Here is a 22,473-nt window from a genome sequence, read left to right as displayed (position 1 = left end):
GGTCATATCAGCTCTACTTCTAAACTGTATCCTGAAGACTCTAACTTCTCACCATCTCCACTGCTCGTCCCACAGCCCAAGTACCCCAGACCATCTCCTGCGTGGACCGTGGTGACAGCTGCCAACCAATTTCCTTTATTCCATTCTTCTCCTCCTTCCTCGACAGTCAGTTCTCTACACAGCAGCCAAAGTGATCTTTTTCATAGAGCAGAAGTCGGAATTTATCACTGCCCTGCTTAAAATACTCCAGTGGCTTTTCATTATAATTAGAATAAAATCCACACTTTACCGTGGTCTCTGCCAGTCTCTCTACACTCACCCCACACCACTCTGTCATTTACTGTGCCCCGACGACACTGGCCTCCTCTCTGCAGCTGCAACCTTTAAGAATTATTCATTCTCCACGGTGGCCGGACCGATTTACATTCCCATCAACAGTGCACAAGGGTCCCTTTTTTCCACAGCCTTGCCAACACTTGTTACGTCTTGACTCTACAATAATAGTCATTCAGACAGGTGTGAGGTGATAGCTCACTGTAGTTCTGAGTTGCACTTCCCTGATGATCAATGATGTTGAGCATCTTTTCATGTGCTTGTTGGCCATCTGCATGTCTTTTTTGGAAAAATGTCTGTTCAGTTCTTCTGCCCATTTTTAAAATCAGGTTTTTCATTTTTTTTTTATGTTGAGCTGTATGAGTTATTTGTATATTTTAGATGTTAACACCTTATCAGATATATCATTTGCAAATATCTTCTCCCATTCAGTAGGCTTTTGGTTTTGTTGATAATTTCCTTCGCGGTGCAAAAGCCTTTTACAATAGCTGATGTGGTCCCATTTGTTTTTGGCTTTGGTTTCCCTTGTGTGAGGAGAAAGATCCAAAAAAAGACTGCTACAACTGATGTCAAAGTCTGTACTGCCTACGTTTTTCTCTAGGAGTTTTATGGTTTCAGGTCTTACATTTAAGTCTTTAATCCATTTTCAGTTATTTTTGTATAAGGTGTGAGAAATTAGTCCAGTTTGATTCTTTTGCCTGTAGCTTACCAATTTTCCCAAAACTAATTATTGAAGAAGCTGTCTTCTCCCCCACTGTACATTCTTGCCTCCTTTTTTGTTCGGTAGATGCATTGAATGCATAAGTGTAGATTCATTTCTGGACTCTTGATTCTGTTCCATTGCTCTATGTGTCTGATTTTTGAGCCAGTACCACAGTTTTAGTTACTATAACTTTACAGTACAACAATTTAAAATCAAGGAGCATGATACCTCTAGCATTGTTCTTCTCAAGATTGTTTTAATGGAGAAATATGTATACATATAGCTGATTCACTTTGTGATAAAGCAGAAACTAACACAACATTGTAAAGCAATTATACTCCAATAAACATGTTTAAAAAAAAAGATTGTTTGGGCTATTCAGGGTCTTTTGTGTTTCCATATATATTTTAAAATTACTTGTTCTACTTCTGTGAAAAATGCCATTACTATTTTTTTTAAACATCTTTATTGGAGTATAATTGCTTTACAATGGTGTGTTAGTTTCTGCTGTATAACAAAGTGAATCAGCTATACATATACATATATCCCCATATCTCCTCCCTCTTGCATCTCCCTCCCACACTCCCAATCCCACCTCTCTAGGTAGTCACAAAACACCAAGCTGTTCTCCCTGTGAATGCAGCTGCTTCCCACTAGCTATCTATTTTACATTTGGTAGTGTATATATGTCCATGCCACTCTTCTCACTTTATCCCAGGTTACCCTTCCCCCTCCCCGTGTCCTCAAGTCCATTCTCTACATTGGTATCTTTATCTTGTCCTGCCCCTAGGTTCTTCAGAAACATTTTTTTTTTTTTTAGATTCCATATATATGTGTCAGCATACGGTATTTGATTTTCTCTTTCTGACTTACTTCACTCTGTATGACAGACTCTAGGTCCACCACCTAACTATAAATAACTCAATTTCATTTCTTTTTATGGCTGAGTAATATTCCATTGTATATATGTGCCACATCTTCTTTATCCATTCATCTGTTGATGGACACTTAGGTTGCTTCCATGTCCTGGCTATTGTAAATAGAGCTGCAATGAACATTGTGGGACATGACTCTTTTTGAATTATGGTTTTCTCAGGGTATATACCCAGTAGTGGGATTGCTGGGTCATATGGTAGTTCTATTTTTAGTTTTTTAAGGAACCTCCATACTGTTCTCCATAGTGGCTGTACCAATTTACATTCCTACCAACAGTGCAAAAGGGTTCCCTTTTCTCCACACCCTCTCCAGCATTTACTGTTTGTAGAGTTTTTGATGATGGCCATTCTGACCAGTGTGAGGTGATACCTTTCTGTAGTTTTCATTTGCATTTCTCTAATGATTAGTGATACTGAGCATCCTTTCATGTGTTTGTTGGCAATCTGTATATCTTCGTCGGAGAAATGTCGATTTAGGTCTTCTGCCCAGTTTTGGATTGGGTTGTGTTTTTTTTTTTTTTTTGATATTGAGCTGTATGAGCTGCTTGTATATTTTGGAGTTTAATCCTTTGGTCGTTGCTTCGTTTGCAAATATTTCCCCCCATTCTGAGGGTTGTCTTTTCATCTTGTTTATGGTTTCCTTTGCTGTGCAAAAGATTTTAAGTTTCATTAGGTCCCATTTGTTTATTTTTGTTTTTATTTCCATTTCTCTAGGAGGTGGCTCAAAAAGGATCTTGCTGTGATTTATGTCATAGAGTGTTTTGCCTATGTTTTCCTTGAAGGGTTTTATACTCTCTGGCCTTACCTTTAGGTCTTTAATCCATTTTGAGTTTATTTTTGTGCATGGTGTTAGGGAGTGTTCTAATTTCATTCTTTTACATGTAGCTGTACAATTTTCCCAGCACCACTTATTGAAGAGACTGTCTTTTCTCCATTGTATATTCTTGCCTCCTTTATCAAAAATAAGGTGACTTTAGGTGCATGGGTTTATCTCTGGGCTTTCTATCCTGTTCCATTGATGTATACTTCTGTTTCATGCCAGTACCATACTGTCTTGATTACTGTAGCTTTGTAGTATAGTCTGAAGTCAGGGAGCCACAATCCTCCAGCTCCGTCTTTCTTTCTCAAGATTGCTTTGGCTATTCAGGGTCTTTTGTGTTTCCATACAAATTGTGCAATTTTTTGTTCTAGTTCTGTGAAAAATGCCATTGGTAGTTTGATAGGGATTGCATTGAATCTGTAGATTACTTTGGGTATAGTCATTTTCACAATGTCACAATGTTGATTCTTCCAATCCAAGAAAATGGTATATCTCTCCATCTATTTATATCATCTTTAATTTCTTTCGTCAGTGTCTTATAGTTTTCTGCATACAGGTCTTTTGTCTCCTTAGGTAGGTTTATTCCTAGATATTTTATTCTTTTTGTTGCAGTGGTAAATGCGAGTGTTTCCTTAATTTCTCTTACAGATTTTTCATCATTAGTGTATAGGAATGCAGGAGATTTCTGTGCTTAATTTTGTATCCTGCAACTCTATGAAAATCACTGATTAGCTCTAGTAGTTTTCTGGTAGCATCTTTAGGATTCTCTATGTATAGTATCATGTCATCTGCAAACAGTGACAGTTTTCCTTCTTCTTTTCCGATCTGGATGCCTTTTATTTCTTTTTCTTCTCTGATTGCTGTGGCTAAAACTTCCAAAGCTATGTTGAATAATAGTGGTGAGAGTAGGCAACCTTGTCTTGTTCCTGATCTTAGTGGAAATGGTTTCAGTTGTTCACCATTGAGAACAATGTTGGCTGTGTGTTTGTCATATATGGCCTTTATTATGTTGAGATAAGTTCATTCTATGCTTACTTTCTGGAGGGCTTTTACCATAAATCGGTGTTGAATTTTGTCAAAAGCTTTTTCTGCACCTATTGAGATGGTCATATGGTTTTTATCCTTCAATTTGTTAATATGGTTTATCACATTGATTGATTTCCATATATTGAAGAATCCTTGCATTCCTGGGATAAACCCCACTTGATCATGGTGTATGATCCTTTTACTGTGTTGTTGGATCCTGTTTGCTAGCATTTTGTTGAGGATTTTTGCATTTATGTTCATCAGTGATATTGGCCTGTAGTTTTCTTTCTTTCTTTTTTTTTTTTGCAGTACATGGGCCTCTCACTGTTGTGGCCTCTCCCGTTGCAGAGCACAGGCTGTGGACGCACAGGCTCAGCGGCCATGGCTCACGGGCCCAGCTGCTCCGCGGCATGTGGGATCTTCCCAGACCGGGTCACGAACCCGTGTCCCCTGCTTTGGCAGGCGGACTCTCAACCACTGCACCACTAGGGAAGCCTTGTAGTTTTCTTTTTTTGTGATATCTTTGTCTGGTTTTGGTATCAGGGTGATGGTGGCCTCGTAGAATGAGTTTGGGAGTGTTCCTTCCTCTGCTATATTTTTGAAGAGTTTGAGAAGGATAGGTGTTAACTCTTCTGTAAATGTTTGATAGAATTCACCTGTGAATCCATCTGGTCCTGGGTTTTTGTTTGTTGGAAGATTTTTAATCACAGTTTCAATTTCAGTGCTTGTGATTGGTCTGTTCATATTTTCTATTTCTTCCTGGTTAAGTCTCGGAAGGTTGTGCTTTTCTGAGAATTTGTCCATTTCTTCCAGGTTGTCCATTTTATTAGCAAATAGTTGCTTGTAGTAATCTCTCATGATCCTTTGTATTTCTGCAGTGTCAGTTGTTACTTTTCCTTTTTCATTTCTAATTCTGTTGATTTCAGTCTTCCATTTTTTCTTGATGAGTCTGGCTAATGGTTTACGAATTTTGTTTAACTTCTCAAAGAACCTGATTTCAGTTTTATTGATCTTTGCTATCATTTCCTTCATTTCTTTTTCATTTATTTCTGATCTGATCTTTATGATTTATTTCCTCGTGCTAACTTTTATTTTTTATTATTCTCTCTCTAATTGCTTTATATGTAAGGTTAGGTTGCTTATTTAAGATTTTCCCTGTTTCTTGAGGTAGAATTGTATTGCTATAAACTTCCCTCTTAGAACTGGTTTTGCTGCCTCCCATAGGTTTTCGGTTGGCATGTTTTCATTGTCATTTGTTTCTAGGTATTTTTTTATTTCCTCTTTGATTTCTTCAGTGATCTCATGGTTATTTAGTAGTGTACTGTTTAGCTTACACGTGTTTGTATTTTTTACAGATTTTTTCCTGTAATTGATATCTATTCTCATAGTGTTGTGGTCAGAAAAGATACTTGATATGATTTCAATTTTCTTAAATTTACCAAGGCTTGATTTTTGACCCAAGATATGATCTATCCTGGAGAATGTTCCATGAGTACTTGAGAAGAAAGTGAATTCTATTGTTTTTGGATAGAATGTCCTACAAACATCAATTAAGTCCACCTTGTTTAATGTATCATTTAAAGCTTGTGTTTCCTTATTTATTTTCATTTTGGATGATCTGTCCATTGGTGAAAGTGGGATGTTAAAAGTCCCCTACTATGATTGTGTTCCTGTCAATTTTCCCTTTTACGGCTGTTAGCATTTGCCTTATTTATTGAGGTGCTCCTATGTCAGGTGCATAAATATTTACAATTGTTATATCTTCTTCTTGGATTGATCCCTTGATCATTATGTACTGTCCTTCTTTGTCTCTTGTAATAGTCTTTATTTTAAAGTCTATTTTGTCTGATATGAGAATTGCTACTCCAGTTTTCTTTTGATTTCCATTTGCATGGAATATCTTTTTCCATCCCCTCACTTTCAGTCTGTATGTGTCCCTAGGTCTGAAGTGGGTCTCTTGTAGACAGCATATATATGGGTCTTGTTTTTGTATGCATTCAGCCAGTCTATATCTTTTGGTTGGAACATTTAATCCATTTACATTTAAGGTAGTTATCAATATGTATGTTCTTATTACCATTTTCTTAATCGTTTTGGGTTTGTTATTGTAGGTCTTTCCCTTCTGTTGTGTTTCCTGCCTAGAGAAGTTCCTTTAGCATGTGTTGTAAAGCTGGTTTGGTGTTGCTGAATTCTTAGCTTTTGCTTGTCTGTAAAGGTTTTAATTTCTCAGTCTAATCTGAATGAGTACCTTGCTGGGTAATCTTGGTTGTAGGTTTTTCCCTTTCATCACTTTAAATATGCCCTGCCACTCCCTTTTGGCTTGCAGCATTTCTGCTGAAAGATCAGCTGTTAACGTTATGGGGATTCCCTTGTATATTATTTGTTGTTTTTCCCTTGCTGCTTTCAATATTTTTTCTTTGTATTTAATTTTTGATAGTTTGATTAATATGTGTCTTGGAGTGTTTCTCCTTGGATTTATTCTGTATGGGACTCTCTGTGCTTCCTGGACTTGATTCAGTATTTCCTTTCCCATATTAGGGAAGTTTTCAACTATAATCTCTTCAAATATTTTCTCAGTCCCTTTTTTTTCCTCTTCTTCTGGGACCCCTATAATTCAAATGTTTGTGCGTTTATTGTTGTCCCAGAGGTCTCTGAGACTGTCCTCAATTCGTTTCATTCTTTTTTCTTTATACTGCTCTGTGGTAGTTATTTCCACTATTTTATCTTCCAGGTCACTTATCCACTCTTCTTTCTCAGTTATTCTGCTATTGATTCCTTCTAGAGAATTTTTAATTTCATTTATTCTGTTGTTCATCATTGTTTGTTTGCTCTTTAGTTCTTCTAGGTCCTTGTTAAACATTTCTTGTATTTTCTCCATTCTATTTCTAGCATTTTGGATCATCTTTACTATCATTACTCTGAATTCTTTTTCAGGTAGACTGCCTATCTCCTCTTCATTTGTTTGGTCTGGTGGGCTTTTTACCTTGCTCCTTCATCTGCTGTGTCTTTCTCTGTCTTCTCATTTTGCTTAACTTACTGTGTTTGGGGTCTCCTTTTCGCAGGATGCAGGTTTGTAGTTCCTGTTGTTTTTGGTGTCTGCCCCCAGTGGGTAAGGTTGGTTCAGTGGGTTGTGTAGGTTTTCTTGTGGAGGGGACTGGTGACTGTGTTCTGGAGGATGAGGTTGGATCTTTTCTTTCTGTTGGGCAGGACCAAGTCCAGTGATGTGTTTTGGGGTGCCTGTGAACTTATTATGATTTTAGGCAGCCTCTATGCTAATGGGTGGGGTTGTGTTCCTGTGTTGCTAGTTGTTTGGCATAGGGTGTCCAGCACTGTAGCTGGATGGTTATTGAATAGAGCTGGGTCTTAGTGCTGAGATGGAAATCTCTGGGAGAGCTTTCGCTGTTTGATATTACGTGGGGCTGTGAGGTCTCTGGCGGACCAATGTCCTGAACCCGGCTCTCCTACCTCAGAGGCTCAGGCCTGACACCCAGCCGGAGGACCAAGGCCCTGTCAGACACATGGCTCAGAAGAAAAGGGAGAAAAAAAAGAGACAGAAAGAAAGAAAGAAAAATAAAATGAAGTTATTAAGATAAAAAATATTGTTAAAGATAAAAAAATTAAAAAGTAATAAAACAAAAAGAGGGAGCAACCAAACCAAAAAACTAATCCACCAGTGATAACAAGTGCTAAAAACTATACAAAACAAACAACAAAAAAAAAAAAAACCCAGAGAGAACCCTCGTACAAATGGTAAAAGCAAAGCTATACAGACAAAAGTCACACAAAGAAACATACACATACACACTCAGAAAAAGAGAAAAAGGAAAAAATATATATATATAAAAGGAAGTGAGCAACCAAATAAATGCACAAATCTACCAATGATAATAAGCTCTAAATACTAAACTAAGATAAACATAAAGCCAGAAACAAATTAGATGAGGAAAGCAAACCCCAAGTCTACAGTTTCTGCCAAAGTCTACTGCCTCAATTTTGGGATGATTCGTTGTCTATTCAGGTATTCCACAGATGCAGGGTATATGAAGTTGTGGAGATTTAATCTGCTGCTCCTGTGGCTGCTGGGAGTAATTTCCCTTTGTCTTCTTTGTTCTCACAGCTCCCAGGGTTCAGCTTTGGATTTGGCCCTGCCTCTGCGTGTAGGTCGTCTGAGGGCATCTGTTCCCCACCCAGACAGGACAGGGTTAAAATAGCAGCTGATTAGGGGGCTCGGCTCACTCAGGCTTGGGGGAGGGAGAGGTATGGAATGTGGGGCGAGCCTGTGGCGGGAGAGGCTGGCATGACATTGTAACAACCTGAGGTGTGCCGTGCGTTCTCCCAGGGAAGTTGTCCCTGGATCACGGGACCCTGGCAGTGGCGGGCTGCACAGGCTCCCGGGAGGGGAGGTGTGGAGAGTGACCTGTGCTTGTACACAGGCTTCTTTGTGGCTGCAGCAGCAGCCTTAGCGTCTCATGCCCATCTCTGGTGTCTGCACTGATAGCCACAGCTCGTGCCATCTCTGGAGCTCCATTAGGTGGTGCTCTGAATCCCCTCTCCTCATGCTCCCTGAAACAATGATCTCTCGCCTCTTGGGCAGTCCAGAGTTTTTCCCAGACTCCCTCCTGGCTAGCTGTGTCACACTAGCCCCCTTCAGGCTGTGTTCACTCAGCCAACCCCAGTCCTATCCCTGGGATCTGACCTCCAAAGCCCGAGCCTCAGCTCTCAGCCCCCACCTGCCCGAGCGGGTGAGCAGACAAGCCTCTTGGGCTGGTGAGTGCTGGTCGGTACCGATCCTCTGTGTGGGAATCTCTCTGCTTTGCCCTCTGCACCCCTGTTGCTATGCTCTCCTCCGTGGCTCCGAAGCTTCCCCACCGCCCATCCCCCATCTCCACCAGTGAAGGGGCTTCCTAGTGTGTGGAAACTTTTCCTCCTTCACAGCTCCCTCCCAGAGGTGCAAGTCTCATTCTTACTCTTTTGTCTCTGTTTTTCCTTTTTTCTTCTGCCCTACTCAGGTACGTGGGGAGTTTATTGCCTTTCGGGAAGTCTGAGGTCTTCTGCCAGTGTTCAGTAGGTGTTCTGTAGGAGTTGTTCCACATGAGATGTATTTTTGATGTATTTGTGGGGAGGAAGGTGATCTCCATATCTTACTCCTCCTCTGTCTTGAAGTTCCCCCACACCATTAGTATTCTGACAGTGATTGCATTGAATCTGTAGATTGCTTTGGGCAGTATGGTCATTTTAACAATGTGAATTCTCGTGTTTTTGTTTTTTAATCCATTGAGCCACTGTGTTTTTATTGGAGCATTTAGTCCATTTGCATTTAAAGCAAAATTATTGAAACGTATATACTTATTACCATTTTGTTCGTTGTTTTCTGGTTTTGTGGGTTTTTTTCTTTTTTCTGTTCCTCTCTTCTTCTTTTGCTCTCTTCCCTTGTGCCTGATGACTATCTTTAGTGTTATATTTGGATTCATTTCTCTTTTTTGTTTATCCATCATAGGTTTTTGGTTTGTGGGTACCATGAGGTTCATATATAACAACCTACGTACATTATTATTTACATGATAATATACATGATTATTTTAAGTTGATGATCTCTTAAGTAAGTCTGACCCAGACTCTTTTCAAATTACTGCCTCTGCACTGAGACTCAGAGCATGTTAGATTTCGTGTGTGCCCTTTCAGAGCAGAGTCTCTGTTTCTCACAGCTCTCTGGCTCTCCCACACACAAGCCCCACTAGCTATCAAAGCCAGATGTTCCAGGAGCTTGTCTTCCCAGTGCAGGACCCCTGGTCTAGGGAGCCTAATGTAAGGTTTGGACCCCTTGCTCCTTAGGGAGGACCTCTGAAAGTGTGATTATCCTCTCATTTGTGGGTTGCCTACCTGGGGATGTTGGTCTTGACTATACAGTGTCTCTACCCCTCCCACTCATTATATTTTGGTTCCTTCTTTATTTGCTTAGCTGCGGGAAATCTTTTTTGCTAGTCTTCTGGTCATTCTCATAGATAGTTGCTCTGTAAATAGTTGTAATTCTGGTGTGCCTATGGAAGGAGGTGAGTTCAGGGTCTTCCTACTTCACCATTTTGGCCCTGAATAATCATTATTTTCTTAAAGCTACCCAGGTGTTTCTTTCCATAAGATGAAATATTTATTTTTACTCTGGCTTCTACATAGCACCATATCAAAGTGTGTGCAAAAGAATAAATGTAAAAAGGGAAGGTGAGGAAAATGAGAATAAATACAAACTCCAGGATGGAGGTTTTTTTCTATATACTATGGCTGACCCAAAAATTGGGCTATAGATCAGACAATTGAAAAAGAAAAGCCTAGTCAGTTATATGCCTCAGTGCTCATAACCTTAAAACAACCAATTTTTTTATGAAGAAATACAAATGTTCTTACTAAGACTGAGCAAAACTTTTTGCTTGATGGTCCTCATAAAGTAGACTGTGATGCAATAAACAATATCTTCTATAACATCTTTATAGAAAATGCAAAAACTAACTCTATAAAGCCATTGTTTATGATGACCCCCCAATATGGCTATAGAAAACATATATTTCCATATTTCTATAACACTCTTTTTTTTTTTTGCGGTATGCAGGCCTCTCACTGTTGTGGCCTCTCCCATTGCGGAGCACAGGCTCTGGACGCGCAGGCTCAGCGGCCATGGCTCATGGGCCTAGCCGCTCCGCGGCATGTGGGATCCTCCCGGACCAGGGCACGAACCCGCGTCCCCTGCATTGGCAGGCAGACTCTCAACCACTGCGCCACCAGGGAAGCCCTCTATAGCACTCTTTACTGAGCTCTATTAACAATTACCCATGTGTATTTAATTCTTTGCCTCATCAGATTGTAAGCCCTTCAAGAGTCATGATCATCTCTTATTTATCTATCTCCAGCACTTAGCACAGAGTCTGGCGTGTCATAGCTTACAAGGTTTGTTGAAAGAATATTACAAATTTTCACTTCACTTTTATCTACTGGCATTTACCTCGAACACTATCCAATAGTGTTCCTTCAGTAGTATAAATATTTAATCCATGTTGCAAAGTGATCCTTACTAACCATTCTTCTACAGCTGCAATATCTGTTTGAAAACAAAAGGCAAACAATCAGCTATTTTTTTGTATGTCACGTTGGTGAAATTTAAGACTATATGAACATTACCAACCATAATTACCTTTTATTTCCCAATCATTTTGATTGCATTTATATATGTTTTCCCAGCAAACATTTTGATGATAAAATAAGGAAAAAAGAATTATGAAGTGACCTTACCAACACAGCAATGAACCCAGACAATAATATTTTAGATTATAATTTTTCTCTGAGAGCTCTTGTAGCTTGGTAAGAAGCAAATTGTGACACTCAGGTGAAGTGGTATAATATTTTTTGAAAGTAGACCATGATGAATTAAAATATTTAGTATATCAGGAATTCCCTGGTGGTCCAGTGGTTAGGACTCTGCGCTTTCACTGCCCAGGGCACAGGTTCAATCCCTGGTCAGGGAACTAAGATCCCACAAACTGCATGGCATGGCCAAAAATAAATAAATAAAATAAAATAAATAGTATAAACCCTAGGGCAAACACCAAAAAATTTCTTTAAAGAATAATAAACCAATAGTTGAGACAAAACAGAATCATAAAAAATAATTAATATGGATGAAGAAAGAAAAAGAAAAGTAAAACAGAAGAGATAGAATAGAAAAAACCCTAATGGTAGATGTCAGTACAGCCATACTAAAAATTGCATTAAATGTAAATGGCCTAAAAATACTAATTAAAAGACAGATTTCCAGATTAGATGTGAAAATCAAGACTGAAAGACATGCTAACTCTAAGAAACCCACTTTAAATACAAAAGCATAACTGAGTTAAAAGTTAAAGAATGGGTGGGCCTGGGGAAGCCAAGGTGATGAACTCAGCCTGGGTGCTGCAGCAGTTGTACCCATAAGTCGAGGCTGAAACCAGGGCGTGCTCACGAAGAACATGCCTGACCCGAACACTCAGCTACACAAGCCCTCATGTCCATCCAGGCCTCTAGGTGGATCTGTGCACCACCCTGGCGAGGATATGGCTCTTCTAGTGGCTGCTTAAACAGCTAAATAAGTAGATCAAGTGCTATTTATGCTTCTTGCTGTCACTGCTCTTTATCAAGCAATACCTGGATTGGGGGAAAGATAATGGTATAAGAAAATATCCTATATGTTTCTACAAAAAGAGCTTCCTGCACAACTGGCCAACACAATGAGAGAAGTCAATCTTCTGATGGGTAACAACTGGCCTTCATTGTGCCTGGTTCAAAGTTGGTATAGGCATAGCTTTCTTGAACTTCTGAAATATGAAAATAAGAGCACTGAGAATCCACAGGTCTTAAATAACTTTATACAAGTCTTGATAAAAATCACAAATAGAAACAACAATGTGGTTCCTATAATGGTACATGGAGTGATCGAATGTAAGGGAAAGTATGGGTTTCAACAGCAAGTAAGAGCCAATATTTTCTGGATTGGTTTTATACCAACTGTATCTCTTTCCACATGCATATTAACTGGCACACACTTCTGTTTGGTGGTGATACTAACCCTGCTCATCCTAAACACACAGGAAATATTAATCCCACCTGTAATGTGGCTCATACAGTGAAAGATGTATATGAAGCAGCCAAGAGACTGTGTGGATAGTGTCAACTGGTAGACCCAGAGCTGGAAGTTGAAGAGGTCAATGCCAAAGCTCCAGGCAAACCTATTCAGGTAGTTTATGTGACCTCATATCTGTTTCATATGCTATTTAACAACTCAGTGAGAACAACAATAGAACTGCACCAAGAGTTACAGAAAAGAGGGCTATCTGGCTGTTAAAACCTTTGTTACTTTGGGTTAAGAAGACACATCCATTAGATCAGTGACTAAGGTGATGGTACCTATTCTGAAAAATAGCACCATAGTTATTCCACTGACCGAATATTTATTTTCTCTATATCAGCTGGACGTTTTCCATGGAGTCCTTCCTACAGCTACTCCTGTTCTTCCATTAAACTAGTAACTTGAGTAACTTTTCATTGTACCTTGCTGCAGTGTGGTTAGTGCCTGACATAGAAGAGTGCAGTCTCCCTATGGTTCTTGTAGCCTCATACCCTCCACCTCATTATTATAGAGTTGAGTGTCCACAGTCTCTTCAGGATTCTGAACTTCTTCCCCTTTCCAGACACAGCAGATACCTACTGTTGCTCTTTGTGACCAAGTATCATGCTTATCTCAGACTACCAATTAGGGACCAAGGTATTTGGAAGTTAAAGACATCAGTTGAATCTACCTTGATAAGTCAGTATGCCAAGGTCCTTCCTCCCTTATATGCATCTCTCCTCCAATCTCTGGTTTAGATTTATGCCTTCCTCCACCATTGTGAGGCATCTGTACTTTTGTGTTAGATCGCACTCATTGATGCACTGATTTTACTTTAAAATTCACTTGTGTACTTCTATTCTGTTGCTTAATGCATTCTAAAAGTTGTCTTGGGGAAAAAAGGTAAAAGAATGAAAAATATATCTTATGCAAATACTAATCAAAAGAAAGGTGTAATGGCTATATCAGTATCTGACAAAGGAGACTTCAGATCAAGGTAATATCAAGAATAAAGAGGAAAAATACATATGATAAAGGGATCAATTCACTGAAAAGGTATGACAGCCTTAAATGTGCACATGCCTAACAGAGCTTCCAAATACATGAATCAAAAGCTGATAAAACTGGGGATTTCCCTGGCAGTCTAGTGGTTAGGATTCCGGGCTTTCACTGCATTGGTCCAGGTTCGATACCTGGTTGGGGAAATGAGATCCCACAAGCTGTGCAGCATGGCCAAAACAAACAGACAAACAAACAAAAACCTAATAAAACTAAAAGGAGAAATAAACAAATCAACAATTATAGTTGGATATTTCAACTCTCCTCTCTAAATAACTGAGTAATGAGTGAGGATATAGAAAAGCTGAATAACACTATCAACCAACTGACCCAATCCACACTTATAGAGCACTCCAGTGACAAACAGCAAAGTAAGTATTTTTTTCAAGTGCACAGGGAAGATTCACCAAATAGGCCATAAAAACCATCTTAACAAATGATTATACAAAATATGTTCTCAGAACATAACAGAATTAATCTAGAAAAATCAGTAACAGAAAGATCTGGAAAATCCCCAGATATATGGACATTTTACAACACATTTCTAAATAACCACAGGTCAAAGAGAAAGTGGCATGGGGAATTAGAAAATATTTTGAAAGAAAATGAAAACACATAAAAATTTATGAGATGCAGATAAAGCAGTGCTAAAGAGAAATATATAGTAGTAAAATATATTTAAAAAGATCTCAAATCAATTATCTGAAGCAGGGATTAAAAGATAGTACTGGCCTTACAAAGTGTCAAATAGTAAATATTTGGGGTTTTGTGGACCATGTGGTCTCTGTCTCAACACTTCAACTCTACATGGTAGCCAAGAAGCAGCTATAGAAAACATAAATAAATGAGCACAGCTGTGCTCCAATAAAACTTATTTACAAAAACAGGCAGCAGACCAAATTTGGTCTGCAAACTGTAGTTTGCCACCCGCTGATCGAAAGGTCCCCAACTTAAGAAACTAGAAAAAAAGGAGCAAATGAATCCCAAAGGAAGTAGAAGGATGAAACAGTGAAATCAACGAAATGAAGACCAGAAAAACAATAATCACAATCAATGAAATCTAAAGATGATTCTTTGAAAGGATCAATAATGTTGATGAGCTTCCGCCAGATGAATCAAGAAGGAAATAAAGATGCAAACATCAATAAGATGAAATAGGGCACATCACTATAGACCCTTTAAGGTTAATAAAAGAATATCACAAAAACACGTAAGTTACAAATTCAACAATTTAGATGAAATGGACAAGTTCCTTGAAAGATACAAACTGCCGAAAATCACTTCAGAAAAAACAGAAAACTTGAATATTCCCATATCTATTAAGGAAATTGAATTTGTAGTTAAAATCCTTCCCACAGAGAAAACTCCATGCCCAGAAAACTCCACTGGTGAATCCCACCAAACATTTAGTGAAAACAATACCAATTCTGCAAAAATTCTTCCATAATATAGGAGGGAACTCTTCTCAACTCATATTTATTTACGTATTTCCCTTTTTTAGAAATGAGCTTTATTTCAATGCAATTTAGATCTAAAAGCCTACATACTTACTTTGTCCTCTGACCAGGTTTACCTACCAGTCAGGATTTCAAAAACCACAAGCAAATCAAACACCTTTGAGATTATGGACAGCGCCCACCTTCGTTTCAGTTTGGCAATTAAACCAGGACTCCCTTTGAAAGAAGCTTCTGTGCAAAACGCCATATTTCCTAGAATGAGGCTCATTGTTTTCCCACCTTGAATTCACCCACTTAAAAAGCAGATCCAGAAACCCAAGCTTTTAGAACTCAGAGCCAATATCACCACATAAGTCACTTTCATTCTAGCAATTGTATAGCTAATAGCCCCCAAATTTCCCTTATTTAACAGAGGGCTTCAAGCAAGGCAAGGCAAAATTTCTCAAAACACCCCTGTCTGCATCTGCCAACTGTTTTCATGGGAATCAGCAATACTTCACTCTTAAAGTCCTGGAGACGACCCCACCTGGCAAGCAGAGCCAGATCCCACCAGGAAGGAATGTAGACAAAGGGATCCCTGCTGGTCCCAGCACTGCTGTCACACCCAGAAACAATGAACTTGTTCCTTACTCATAAACACTGTCCAATAAAGAGGCTACCATGAAACTCAGAAATTAAATTTTCTGCTCAGATTCCTGGATAAAAACGATTTTTAAAAATCTGTGTAATTCAGACCAAAAGATGATTATTTAAAAGAAAATCAAGAAATAGAAACAACTTTCTAGTAAAAGCTTGTTGGAAGACGGATTCCAACACAATTAAAACGATCTAGATAAGTCCTTTTGTCTATGGAGAATGCAGTGTTATCAGCCCCTCACACGAGCCCTCCTGATACTCCTTATAGACAGCATTTCAGTTCAGAAATCAAAGTGGAAATACCTTTGAAATGAAAACAGTGATGTGGCTGGAAAACCATGTGCATCAACGTTTTCCCACCCACCACGAGCCTGGGTTTTCTGAAAAGGTCACTGGCTTGGCTTTCCTGTCAAAAACATTCTTGAACTCGTAGGGAACAGAGGAATGGAGACTTGGTGTCTGAAGCGCGTGTCTTCCGGGTTCCATATCTGGGGCTCAAGAGCCAACAGCAGGATCCTGTGGGACTCATGGAAGGTTCCCCAGGGCAATGAAGATTCTAAAGTTTCTTAAGCTCAGTATGAACTCAAGTCTGGTATCACCTGTGCTGGGCTCCCTCAACTCCTGCCCAAAGCCCTGTGTGCCCTTGGTTTTCAGCTTAAAGCTGAGCACCGCCCCCAGCGTTCATCAGCAGCAGCAGCTAAGCAACTCATTTGATAAAGACAGCATTACCTGATACCGAAAGGAGATAAAGGTATTACAAGAAAATAAAACTCCAGACTGATAACCCCAAGAACCCACTAGCCAAATGAGTCCAGCAATACACAAAAAGGATAATGCATCGTAACTAAGAGTTGTTTATCCTAGGATTGCAAGGCTGGTTGAGAATTCAAAAACGAATCAATGGAATTCTTCATATCATGGGATGAAAGAAGAAAATCCTCATAATCATCTCAATAGATGCAGAAAGAGCATTTAACAGAATTCAACACCAATTCTTGAACTCAGCAAACTAGGAATGGAAGGGAACTTCCTTAACCTGATAAGAGGCATCTGCAAAATACTTACAGATAACATCATACTTAATGAGGAAAGGCTGAATATTCTCTCCCTAAAGTTGGAAACAAGGCAGAGATATCCTCTCTCACCATTCCTATTCAACATTGTACTGGAGATCCCACCAGCACAATAAGGCAAAGATAAACAAGTAAGTACGTAAGTAAATACATATATAAATAAATAAAATGAATCATATTAGAATGGAAGAAATATATAAAATTATCCCTATTTCTAGGTGGATGTTTATCCATGTAGAAAATCCCAAAGAATATACAAAAGACTACTAGAACTAATAAGTGAATTTAACAAAGTTGCAAGATATAAGGTCAATCTACAAAAATCAATTACATATTTACATATTATTAATGAACAATTGGAAATTAAAATATTAAAAATAACCATTTAGGGCTTCCCTGGTGGCACAGTGGTTGAGAGTCCGCCTGCCGACGCAGGGGACACGGGTTCGTGCCCTGGTCTGGGAAGATCCCACATGCCGCGGAGCGGCTAGGCCTGTGAGCCATGGCCGCTGAGCCTGTGCATCCGGAGCCTGTGCTCCGCAACGGGAGAGGCCACAACAATGAGAGGCCCACGTACCGGAAAAAAAAAAAAAAAAAACCATTTAAAGTAACATCAAACCCATGAAATACTTAGATATAAATTTCTTAAAGTATATGCAAGATCTCTATGCTGAAAATGACAAAACCCTGATGAAACAAATCAGAGGAGATGTAAATAAATGGAGAGATATACTGTGTCCATGGATTGGAAGACTCAATATTGTTAAGACGTCAGTTCCCCCTAAACTAATCTATAGATTCAATGCAATTCTGATTGAGATTAAAAAAATCACAGCAGAATTTTTTGTAGAACTAAGCAAATTGATTGTAAAATTTACATGGAGAGACAAAAGAACTAAAAGAACAAAAGAAAAAGATCAAAGTTGAAGGGTTAGTATTACTCATTATAAGCTTATTATTTATAAAGCTAAAGTAATCAAGTGTGGCATTGGTAAAGGATAGAGAGCCCAGAAATAGCAACTCAGTGGACACAAAATAGCTTTTACAACAAAGACGGTGGAATAATTGGATATCCATATTTCCCCCAAATTACCCTCAGTCCATATAATGTACAAAAACTAACTTAAATTCCGTCATAGGCCTAAATACAAAACCTAGAACCATAAACTTCTAGAAGTAAATACAGGAGAACTTTTTTGTTGGTTAGGCAAAGATTTCTTAGGTATGATGCCAAAAGTACAATCCATAAAATAAAAAACTGATAAATTAGACTTCATCAAAATTAAAAACTCTAATCTACAAAGGACATTCTTAAGAGATTAAAAATACAAGCCATAGACTAGGAGAAAATATTTATAAATCATATATCTGATAAAGGAGTTGTATCCAGAACATACAATGAACTTGCAAAAGATTTGAATAGATAATTCACCAAATGGCAAATAAGCACAAAAAAGGTTGTTCGTTGTCATTAGTTATCAGAGAAATGCAAATTAAAACCATAATTAAATATCACTCTACACCTATTAGAATGGCTAAATTAAAACTTACATATTTATACATATTAAAATATATTTATATATAAGTATACATATATACATATTGTATAAATATACATATATGTATAAATGTATATGTATACATGTATACAAACATACACACACACTTATATATACTAAGTGCTGGCATGGATCCAGATAACCTGGTGGTGAGAAAGCAAAATGATACTGCTACTTTGGAAAATAGTTTGATAATTTCTTATACAGTTAAACTTACACTTACCATATGACACAGTAAACCTACTATCTGGTATTAGCCAAATGCAACAAAAATTTGTGTTCATCACAAGAATCTGTATGAGAATGCCTATAGCAGCTTTATTCATAATTGCCAAAAACTGAAAAAATCCAAATGCCCTGCAACAAAATAAACTATAGTACATCCATACAGTGGAATACTACCCAGTAAGAAAACAGAAAAAACTACAACATAGTGAATCTCAAATGAATTATGCTAAGTGAAAGTAGCCAGACTCAAAAGACTACATATTTGATGATTCCATTTATATGACTCTGGAATAAACAAAATAATAGGAACAGAAAACAGATCCGTGGTTCCTGGGGTTCACGAGACAGAGAGTTCACTACTGGTGGGGTTAATTTTATTGGATGATGGAATTGTTCTAAATCTTGATTCATGAGTACACAATTGTATACATCTGTGAAAACTTATAGAGCTAGGCACTAAAAAGGGTATATTTTACTGAATGTAAATTATACCTTATTTTAAAATGAAAAAAGAACAAATTGTGAAGTATAAATTAAGGAGGGACTCTTTTTACCTTCAACAGTTCTAGGTAGTTCAAACTTCAAACTGCCTTCACCACTTTCTAGCTATCACCAAATCTCCATATGGCTCCATAGGCCTCAGTTAAAACATTCGAAAATGGAGCTAACAATAGTAACTAACACACATGGAGTAATAAATGAATTTAGTTAGGTAAAGTGTTTAGAGTCATGCTAAAAATATAAGAATTCAGTAAATGCTACCGGCAAGTTCTACTACTATTACGATGATTATTTTGCTACCTTTGCTGTTGATGTTACGTAAACTACCCTTCCCAAGATTTTACAGATACATAATACTCAAATTCATGGCATGGCAGCAAATAAGATACGATTAAGGAGTAAAAAGTGAATGAGCAAATATGGTCTCCTTCCCCCTTAAGATTTTCTTTCATGATTTCTAGCATATTACTAACATTAGACCATTCTCTTCTATTACATTATAAGCTCAAATATATTTCTTTTTACTCAATCCAGAAGTTGTGTCAAGATAGGCAGAGATAATTTGGTCTCTTTCCATAAAATACTTAAGTTTTCAGATCACCTTTGTTCTTGCCTGGGTGATCTTAGAATCAATGCATTTCTGAAATTAAATTTTATAAATAGAAGAAGTGAAAATAACAAGTGATCTTCACTTCTTTGATTGTCAAACTAATGTCAATATTAGGCAAGCAGCTAGAACAATCCATCTTTAGACTGTACTCCCTTTTTTTTTTTAAAGGAGTACAATCTTCAGGATGAATTCCTTGAAAAAAAATCACAAAAAGTTCCGATAGATTAATTTGAAAAAATTGAGATAAATAAAGGATAAAAATAGTGATATAATCCATGTTAGCTGTTATAAATACTGGGGCTTCTTTTGCAGTTTTTATCTTTGATGCTTCCTTATATAGAGTCTTTTCTATCCTTTCTGCCTTATTCTCACTTTCCCCCTGCCGTTTACTCTGTAGGACACACAATTTGGTTCGTCCTTTAACTTTCCCATACTTACAGGGGTTTGCCTGTATGATCCCACCATCTCACTGTCCCAATTCATCACCTGCTACATTTGACTGGCACACAAGTGGGTGCAGGATCAATTCTAGGCCAATTGAAGATACTCTCCTAGGGATTTGGAATTGGGCTGGCCCCTAGGAAATATATATAAAACTTTGACAGCAGTGAGGCAGCTTTAGGAAACTAGTCTGCATAAAAGGAAAAATAATTATAGATGTACAGAAAATACAGATAAGAGAAACAGGGTAAAATTATTCCCTGGGTTCTTGATGGTTCTCCATTTCTTACTTCTAATTCCTTCTTATAATCTGGCTTCACTTTTGTCTTTGGGTTCCACAACAAAAAGAAATTTAGTCTTTTTCCTTTAGCGAGGTCAGGATGGTTTCTATTTCTTGCACCTACCATATTAGAATAATATACCCTTTATCATTTTTAAACTATGGGTCTGTATCTCATGCCTGAAGATCTACTAGCTCAGTTCACTAGCTCAATACTCACACCTTCTGGAATTTGACTTTCCTGCTCTTTCCTTCTTGGTATTTACAGTAGTATATAAACTAGGCTGCCACATAGCATTTAATAGTAGACCCAATAGTAAACTAATACACTACATATTACATTTTAAAATTAATGATTCCATTTCATTAAAATTAATTGGTACCTGACTTTCTTAATACTATGAATTTCAAGTTCTAGAAAATGAGTTTACTTTAACTAAAGAATAATATAAATGCTATGTATGTCAGAGCCATCTATTTATAATAAAACTGCCAGGTAAAATACAGGAAGTCCAGTTAAATTTGAATTTCAGATGAATCACTAGTTTTTAGTAAGTATGTATGTCGCAAATACCACAGGAGACATTAACATGAAATAACATAATTTTTTAACATAATAAATGTTTTTTATTTGGTAATTTGTCAATCCAGACCCATGTGTAAAATAGTGAATTCAGATCATTCTTACCTGTATTTTTTGTAATGTTTTCTCTGGGAATATCAATCAACCAATAAACTCGATCACTGAACTTGAACAAAGAAGACAACAGAAAACAGTGTTTTACAATGTTAATAGCAACACTTATTTTGGCATATTCTACCCTATATTTTAAAAACGAAAATTAAACAAAAACATCCAATGTATATGTCCTTTACCCAGCAATTTCACTCTTGGGAATTTATCCTGCATTATACTCACATATGTGTGAAATGAAATGTGTTCAAGGATATTTTTCATCATTGTTTGTGATAGTACAAGACTGGAAATAACTAAAGTATTCATCAGGTATGTGTAAGAATATAGCCACAAAATGGAATATCATACAGCCAAGCTCAGACAGCACAAAGCTGAAGCATTACTGGCTTGATGTGTCAGAGGAGAGAACCTGCTGCTGACAGAAAATTTAGGAATGTAAGAGGAAAATCCCAGGCACAAGGGAACTTTAAAAATAATGATCTAAGAGTTAAATATAAACTCTTTCCATATCCTTAGGCAACACAAGTGCAGGGGAGATCCTCAGAAGGCCATGTGAAAAAAAAAACTCAGCAGTGGAAGTTAGTAGAACTGAGCAGAGATAGCAGCTGCTGAAACCATAGGTAAGACATTTTGCAATTTGTGCCAGGGCAATTAATAGCCTTTTAGACCACCACCAACAAAAACATCAGCAAATTCTTATAAGAAAATAGCAGAATCCAGGGTTGTTACAGCTTATTATCTTCAATGTCCACTTTTCTTCCAAAAATGACAAGACATGGAAAGAAACAAGAACATGTAACTGATATTCAGGGAAAAGAAGATAAACCATAAACTGACTCAGAATGAGTTCAGATACAGATGAAGACTTCAAAGCAGCTATTACGAATATGCAAACGGATTTAAGGAAAATGTGTTAATGAGGGAATGGATAGGAAATCCAGCACCGAAATGAAAAATACAACAATAAAATGAAATGGAAATAGTGAGGCTGAAAAGTATAACTGAAATAAAATATTTACTAGATGAGTTCAATAGATTGGAGATGGCAAAAGAAAGAATAAGTGAACTTAGGGCTTCCCTAGTGACACAGTGGTTAAGAATCCGCCTGCCAATGCAGGGGACACAGGTTCAAGCCCTGGTCCAGGAAGATCCCACATGCCATGGAGCAACTAAGTCTGTGTGCCACAACTACTGAGCCTGGATGCCACAATTACTGAAGCCTGCGTGCCTAGAGCCCATGCTCCGCAACAAGAGAAGCCACCACAGTGAGAAGCCCATGCACCGTGACGAAGAGTAGCCCCTGCTTGCCGCAACCAGAGAAAGCCCGTGCACAGCAACAAAGACCCAACGCAAATATAAAAAAATAAAATAAATGAATTTATTTAAAAAAAGAAAGAAAGAATAAGTGAACTTAGATATATAACAATTGAAATTATTCAATTTGAAAAAGGTGGAAAATGATTAAAGAAAAATAAATGGAGCCGTAGAG

At 37.8% G+C, this 22,473-nt stretch overlaps 1 protein-coding gene and 1 pseudogene across 1 annotated transcript in view; one reads left to right on the top strand and one right to left on the bottom strand.

The window, feature by feature from the left end:
- Window positions 1-22,473, bottom strand: part of CATSPERB (cation channel sperm associated auxiliary subunit beta) — a 131,561-nt gene that overhangs the window by 93,564 nt on the left and 15,524 nt on the right. Inside the window, exons 4-5 of the mRNA XM_033850710.2 lie at window positions 20,976-21,036; window positions 10,809-10,904 (exon numbers count right to left, since the gene is read on the bottom strand). Coding sequence (XP_033706601.2) covers window positions 10,809-10,904; window positions 20,976-21,036 — 157 coding nt within the window. The remainder of the gene's footprint in view (window positions 1-10,808; window positions 10,905-20,975; window positions 21,037-22,473) is intronic.
- LOC109548092 (pyruvate dehydrogenase (acetyl-transferring) kinase isozyme 3, mitochondrial pseudogene) lies at window positions 11,708-12,861 on the top strand (annotated as a pseudogene).

Source organism: Tursiops truncatus, chromosome 2 (assembly GCF_011762595.2).
Source record: "Tursiops truncatus isolate mTurTru1 chromosome 2, mTurTru1.mat.Y, whole genome shotgun sequence".
In the NCBI taxonomy this organism is placed as follows: domain Eukaryota; kingdom Metazoa; phylum Chordata; class Mammalia; order Artiodactyla; family Delphinidae; genus Tursiops; species Tursiops truncatus.
This window is presented reverse-complemented; position numbering and strand designations above follow the sequence as displayed.